The sequence below is a fragment of the Schistocerca cancellata genome, chromosome 7 (assembly GCF_023864275.1).
Source record: "Schistocerca cancellata isolate TAMUIC-IGC-003103 chromosome 7, iqSchCanc2.1, whole genome shotgun sequence".
Classification (NCBI taxonomy): domain Eukaryota; kingdom Metazoa; phylum Arthropoda; class Insecta; order Orthoptera; family Acrididae; genus Schistocerca; species Schistocerca cancellata.
In genome coordinates, this window is record NC_064632.1 from 61,942,042 (window position 1) to 61,949,868 (window position 7,827).

Consider the following 7,827-nt stretch of genomic DNA (forward strand, 5'->3'; position numbering starts at 1 on the left):
ACAATCCTCTTGTCACATTATAATGTGCTTGCTAACATTTAAATTGTAAAACAGGAGTGTTCATGCTAGCATTCTATTGAGCTGCGTGATTTGCTTTTGCTGTGTGGAACAGGCACTGGGAGTGGAAGTACTCCCTGCTAGAAGGAACATCATGAAGTAATAGGTGTCTCATCAAATTTGATGCACTGTGATCCGAAGTTCATGCTATTGCCAGTGGTGGTGTTGTAAATTAAAGACAGTTGCTGCAATGTTTCCATCTCGGTTTATTTTCTTTGGCCGGCCGGTGTGGCTGTGCGGTTGTAGGCGCTATGGTCGCAGGTTCGAATCCTGCCTTGGGCATGGATGTGTGTGATGTCCTTAGGTTAGTTAGGTTTAAGTAGTTCTAAGTTGTAGGGGACTGCTAACTACAGATGTTAAGTCCCATAGTGCTCAGAGCCATTGGAACCATATTTTCTTTGCCTTGAGTAGGTCCCTCGGTTTTGGAAATGATTGAGTCATTCCCAAAACAAATTTCAGGTGATAATATGCTATGGAACACTTCAGCTTACTGTCCTGTGTTTCCACAAGGGAAAAGTGTATGCTGATCTGAATAATTTAAGCATTCATGTTGCATGTCCATGAAGTTGAGACATATTTCTGTGATAAATGTTTGTAGAAACCACTTAGTCTTTCTGGTCTTATATTTATCTTTAAATTCCCTATCACTCTGTAGTTCAATGAATTTCATTCATAATATTTACAGAATAGATTTCTGCTGTGTATGGTGTAATGAAACCTGCTAACTCAGTTTCCAAAGATGATTTTGTTTACCTTATTTCTAATTGGTATTGAACATACACAGATCCTCCCGTGTAGCACTAAAAATAGGTGGCATTGAAGGTCTGTCATAAAGCAACTTGCTTAGTTTGTCTTTTCATGTGACACTGATGACTTGGACCTGTTGCTACATTTACCTTGGCTGGCTCTGTACTCCCAGTCAGCCTCGCTAAACGGGGTTATCCTTGAAAGCACACCAACTTGGTACTTTTCACTCCATAATCTACATGTGTAGGCTAAGAGGTGCTAAATGGTTGTGACACTTGTGTTGAGTGGTGGTGACACCAGGTTGCTGAATTACTGTTTAGTCAGTGTGACCAGTCTGCTACTGGACACTGTGTCCAATGGCCACATTTGGAAGCAATGATGGAATGAACTGTTGGAGATAATTACTCAGATGGTAGAAACCACCCTAACAGTAACTGCAGGGTACACCTACACACTGAGGCAATCAAATGATGATGAGGTAAAGTGCTCAGTACTGGCCAACACAATGCTGTATTCGGCTCACCTAGAGAGTTCGGTACTCTGTTCTACTTGAGGGCTCCCATATCTCCCTAACAGCTCATCAGCTGCTTCAGTTGATAGTAGAACTCTGTATCAAGGATACCAAAATGCCTTTTTGATCGCAAAAGTGACTGCTGAAACAAAAACTGGTATTCTTTCTGCTTAGTCGACTTTTCTTGGTTCAAAATACATTACTTCCTTAATGACTTCTATTTGCTGGATTTGTTTCTGTCTCTAAATGCTGAATATTTTGTGCTTCAATCACTGATTGTTTACTGGCATGTATCAGAAGATATCATTTTCTAAATTTTAAGCTTAGTTGTGATATTTGATTTGTTCCTTACGCGTAAAACATCAGTGAAGTTGTTATACAGGGCTATTACAAATGATTGAAGCGATTTCATAAATTCACTGTAGCTCCATTCATTGACATATGGTCATGACACACTACAGATACGTAGGAAAACTGATAAAGTTTTGTTCGACTGAAGCTGCACTTCAGGTTTCTGCCGCCAGAGCGCTCGAGAGCGCAGTGAGACAAAATGGCGACAGGAGCCGAGAAAGCGTATGTCGTGCTTGAAGTGCACTCACATCAGTCAGTCATAACATTGCAATGACACTTCAGGACGAAGTTCAACAAAGATCCACCAACTGCTAACTCCATTCGGCGATGGTATGCGCAGTTTAAAGCTTCTGGATGCCTCTATAAGGGGAAATCAACGGGTCGGCCTGCAGTGAGCGAAGAAACGGTTGAACGCGTGCGGGCAAGTTTCACGCATAGTGATGTGAAAGAGTCAGTGTTTAAACCTCCTCTACCAAGAAACGTGCCAGAACTGCGAGCTCGCATCAACAATGCTTTCGAACTCATTGATGGGGACGTGCTGCGCCGAGTGTGAGAGGAACTTGATTATCGGCTTGATGTCTGCCGAATCACTAAAGGGGCACATATTGAACATTTGTGAATGCCTAAAAAAACTTTTTGAGTTTTTGTATGTGTGTGCAAAGCATTGTGAAAATATCTCAAATAATAAAGTTATTGTAGAGCTGTGGAATCGCTTCAATCATTTGTAATAACCCTGTATATACTGTGTTAAAATTGACCACACAGTATCTCAATATAGTGGAACCTTCATGTGAGTCCTCCAACATTTATTGTAACTGTATGTCACATAAAAACGAATACTACATATATTTTTGATAGTCTTTTCTGCATGTATGAAAAAGTTAAAACTGGAGCAATGCTTTTCAGCATCTTATACTCTCGTCAACGTAATATAACCACTTGTTACAGTGCTCTGGTTTGCCACTAGTGCTTTCTGCATCTGCTTAATATGACCTTCCTTTTTTAGTCATTTCATTGGAACCTTGAATAACTGATACCCCAACAGCAATTTTTGTTTATGGTTTGTTGCAGATTCCAGTTTTGTATTACCTCACTTAGATATTAGTGTAGGAATCAACAAATGCTCAATGTTTCCTATTAGGACAGCAAAAATAGTTAGTATCGTGCATAAAATAGTCATATACATACATGTAATGTAGGGTTAGTAATGTGCATTCTTGCCTATTACATATTATACCTACTTGAGGTTGTGAATATGAATAATTATTCTGTAATGGTATCATTGTGTGGCATATCTTTCTGAAGTGGGACTGTCTTTACATAATGCTTTGAAAGTTGTTTATTATGAATGTATTGAAACTTAAAAAGAACTAACATATTTTGTGTATGGGAAGTATTCTATATAAACATGCAGTCCATATAATTGCATCCTCCCTTCATGACTTTGTTCAATCCCCAGCCTTAGCATTAAAGAGCTTCCTGCTGTGGATAATGGCCTGTGTGTGAATGTGTAGCTCAGCAAGAGAACTCCTGTTAGCCCACTGGAATGTACTGTGCTGGGACTGAGGCTCTGCATCTCAGTGTCTCAAGCAGGTTACACCTGTTTGTGGGTTCACTACTTTTATATAATACATCAAGGCACGTACAGTAAAGATGTTTTCATCTCGAAAGAATTGAGCTGTCCATTTTCAGACATAATCCAATACTGTAACGAATTCTTATGAGGAAATGTTTTTATCTTTAGTGTTTCTAGAAACATTTACTACATTTAAAATCAGTTCTGCACAAGAAGATTAGAAACAACTTTTCGCACCTGTGGTGTAGGGGTAGAGTCTTTGATTAGTAATCAAAAGTTCCTGGACCCTGCTTAAATACTGAATAAAAATCATCAGAAATGGTGGCCGAAGACTTCTAGCATAAGAAGTCACCCTCATTCTGCAAGTGCCCTTGTCATAGAGGGTGGAGGAATGGAGAGGTTCAGGGCACTCTCTTGTACTTTGAGTGGGGCACTGCCCCTAACACTGCAACAATCAGCAATGATCAATGGTATGAGGATGCCGAAGGCAATGGAGACCACTGCATTAAAGACACACAATGCACATCCACAGGATATAGCCTGTAATTGAAAAAGTGTCTTGATGATCTCTCAACTGGCAAAAGATTCCAGATTAGTCGTCCATTCGGATCTCCAGAAGGCGACTGCCAACGGGGAGATGACCATGAGAAAAAGATTGAATAACCAATGAAAGGGTAACATTCTAAGATTTGGAGTGAAGAATGTCAGAAGTTTGAACATGGTTGGGAAGTTAGACAATCAGAAAAGGAAAATGCTAAGGCTCAGTTTAGACATAGTGGGTGTCAGTAAAGTGAAATTAAAAGAAGAAAAAGCTTTCTGGTCAGACAAGTATAGGGTAATATCAACAGCAGCAGAAAATGGTTTAATGGGAGAAGGATTGTTATGAGTAGGAAGGTAGGGCAAAGAGTGAATTACTGTTTACAGTTCAGCGATAAGATTGTTCTCATCAGAATCAACATATACAATAAGTACAAGAATCAAGAGGGAACAATAAGACTGGAAGGCCAAGAATGAATTGCTTGGATTATAGGTAAGACAGGGAGGTAGTCTTTTGCCCTACTGTTCAATCTGTACATTGAAGAAGCAATGATGGAAATAAAAGAAAGGTTCAAGAATGGGGTTAAAATTCAGTGTGAAAGTATAGCAATGATAGACCCTGTGATCACATTGCTGTGCTCAGTAAAAGTGAAAAAGAATTATAGGATCTTAACAGGATGAGTACAACATATGAATTGAAAGGCAGAAGTATGAGAAGAAGTGGAAATGAGAACAGTGAGAAATTGAACATCAGATTTGGTTATCACAAAATAGACGCAGTTAAGGAATTCTGCTACATAGGCAGCAGTATAACCCATGACGGATGGAGCAAGGGGGACAAAATAGCAGACTAGCACTGGCAGGAAGGGCTCTTCTGGCCAAGAGAAGACTACTAGTATGAAACATAGGTCTAACTTTGAGGAAGACATTTCGAAGAATGTACTTTTGGAGCAGTGTTGTACGAGTATGGTAGCTGAAACGTGTATCGTGGGAAAACCTGAACAGAAGAGAATCAAAGCATTTGAGATATGGTGCTACAGAAGAATGTTGAAAATTATGTGGACCAATAAGGTAAGGAATGAGGAAGTTAACTGCAGAATTGGTAAGGAAAGGAATATATCCAAAACACTGACAAGAGGAAGGGACAGGATGATAGCACATCTGTCAAGACATCAGGGAATAACTTCCATGCTACCAGAGGGATGTGTAGAGGGTAACAACTGTAGAGGAAAACATCCTGCAAATAATTGAGGATGCAGGTTGCCTACTCTGTGATGAAATGTTGGCACAGGAGAGAGGTTCATGGCAGGCTGCAGCAAACCAGTCAGAAGACTGAGGACTCGGGTATGTCAGTAAACAAATTTGAATGAAATTCATCTTCAGGCTAACTGTCACATCCTCTAGAAACATCCTTTTTGAAACAGCATTTCTAACTTCAGTATATTTGAAGCATCTAACCACTACGATAATGAGAAACTTTCCTAATTATTTTTCAGGTATTCCACCAAAAGTCCTGAACAGCATTCCAGAGACAAGGGTAACTCCTAATGGCAATAACGAGACCATTATCCCAGGCCTTGGAGGGCCATTGCAACCAGACGAGTCATCTGTTCAGTCATACCCACAATATCCGCCACCTGCAACTGCAGTGCTGCCACCTCAATACACTGCAACTACAATTGCTCCACCTGCTGCAGCTGCCTTCCCACCTACTTACACTACTCCAGCACCACCATCTGCTGCTGCTGCCTATACTAATGCAAGCAACAGTGGGCAACCATTGTCTTCTTCAAACGTTTATCATTCAACTAACTCAGCTGCTGCAGCTAGCTACCCACCGTCTGCACCAGACTGGAGACCAACTAGTGGATATGTATGATCGAGGAGCAGGCGCCGTGATGGTCGGCGCCACAAGAAGTCTCAACGTTCTACTGAAGTCCCAGTAGTACCTGTCACACTGTAGAACTCTTTGTTCACTGTAATAGATGGTCATATTATTATTGTTGTTTTTTCATCTACATTTCTAATTTTTTATTCATTTCTTCATATATTGCACATTATTTTGACACTAAGTACAAAGTAAGGGGAGTTCTTTGTATGACTTTTTGGCACCTTGCCATTGATTTTGTATTTCAGTCTATGTTTCAACTTTAGCATATTTAATTTTGGTAACAAGTATACATTTAGTATTGATGTCTGGGTGAATTTCATAAATTAAACCTTGCAATCATTGTACAGACTTATAAAGACTGTCAGTTTCAGCACCACAATGATCAAAACTCTGCTGCCTGTGACGTGTGATAAGGAAATTTCTTAGTTGCAAGGAAGCAGTATTTTAGGTTCAGAATTGTCAGAGAGAGAGAGAGAGAGAGAGAGAGAGAGAGAGAGAGAGAGAGAGAGAGAATTGTATACTAAATCATCTCCTCAGGAGTAGTATTCTTTAATTACAGTGTTCTGAGACAATGAGTTCTTATGTACTGCCTAAAGTGCGTGGATTATGGCATACATATAATCAGTCTTCTTAAGTTTTCATTAACTGTTTGCTTTGCTTCACTATTAACAATTCATCCCTTAAACTATTAACAGTTGATTATTTCTTTGAGCATTCAAGCACAGAGTATTTAATACATTTATTTTGAAGTTATGTAATTATGTTTTTAAACATCGAGCTGGATCCTTTTCTGTAACCTGAATTGTTTCCTTTTATTTCTGAGGTGTATACTTCAAACTTTATTCTGATTTTCCTTTGGGGACCTGCAGGTGGTAAAAATATTGTATTGTTGGTTTTATTGTTGTCATGAACTTCATTGATACTCAAGCAGTCAATTTAGTTTTTGTTAATTTGATATAGTGTATCCTGTTCGTATTGACCATTAAATGAATTGTGTGTTTGAAGTGTATAGTGTATTTTCAATGACATTTACATTTATGACATATCAGAAGCTGTTCAGTAATCTCATATTGAGATTCTGGCACTGATAAATAGTAAATTCTTTTAGAAGCTGTATCAGCAAGGCACCACTAGCACCTTTTTGTACAGTACCTGTAAAGCAAAGATATAGCAAGACCAGCAATAAATGGTAGACTGGCTACAATATCCATGTTACTTTATTTTCATCAGCAGTGTGAAACAATTGGCTTTCTGTTAAAGCAGTCCACTAAGCTGTGTGTGGCCTGGTTTCAGTAAATTTTCTCTCCAGTCGACAGTTTCTATATTGGAAACAATGTAAGACAAGTTGTAGTTGTATGCTGCACTTGTCAAAGATTGTATATAATACTTCATCTAATTGTAAAACTGAAGACTGATTTGTTTTTCAGATGTTCCAAAATAAATGTGCCTTTTTCTGAAGTATATTTTTTGTGTTCATTCAAACCCTGAAATTCACATGTAGTTGAAGTTATCAATTATATGATGGAATTTTATGAAGACAAGACAGAAGTGAGACACTTGCCACACATTTTTTTTCCAACAGCAGTAAAAATAAGAATATATTCTTAAAGACTCTTCATCTTGACAGCTGATTACAAAAACTTAGACAAGATTGAGAGTAATAACTTACAAAATCATATTACGCATTGGCTTAAAGGTTTGTATTTGTTTTTTGTAATTATGCTGGTAGTAGCTTAATCATGTGGATGTATGGGGTGTGTTGAAAATTAATGCCTCTGAATTTTTTATGTGTAAATTGTTAAAGCTTTTTAAATAAAACAAATTTATTAACATTTTATGTGTATTCTTCATACCTGCTTATCTATTTCTCAACATAGTCATCCTGGCAATGAACACATTTCTCCCAAAAAGAAACCAGTTTGTTGATACCACCACTGTATAATGTCTGATTTTGTTGATGGAGCCACAACCTTATCTCTTTTCCATGATTTTCCTAAATCCCTCCAGGCAAATGCCAGGAAGGTTCCTGTGAAAGGGTATGGTCAATTTCCTTCCCCATCCATGAAACAGTCTGAGCTTGTGCTCCATACGTAATGATATTGATGTAGATAAGCTCCTTCAGGGATACCGACAGTAATAAAAAAATAGTATTACAGC

General features: G+C 38.5%; 1 protein-coding gene across 1 annotated transcript in view; it reads left to right on the forward strand.

Annotated features, from left to right (window-relative positions):
- LOC126092168 (cyclin-K) overlaps positions 1 to 7,502 on the forward strand; it is an 88,002-nt gene extending 80,500 nt beyond the window's left edge. The window contains exon 8 of the mRNA XM_049907643.1: positions 5,276 to 7,502. Coding sequence (XP_049763600.1) covers positions 5,276 to 5,658 — 383 coding nt within the window. The 3' untranslated portion in view covers positions 5,659 to 7,502. The remainder of the gene's footprint in view (positions 1 to 5,275) is intronic.
- The last annotated feature ends 325 nt before the right edge of the window (positions 7,503 to 7,827 follow it).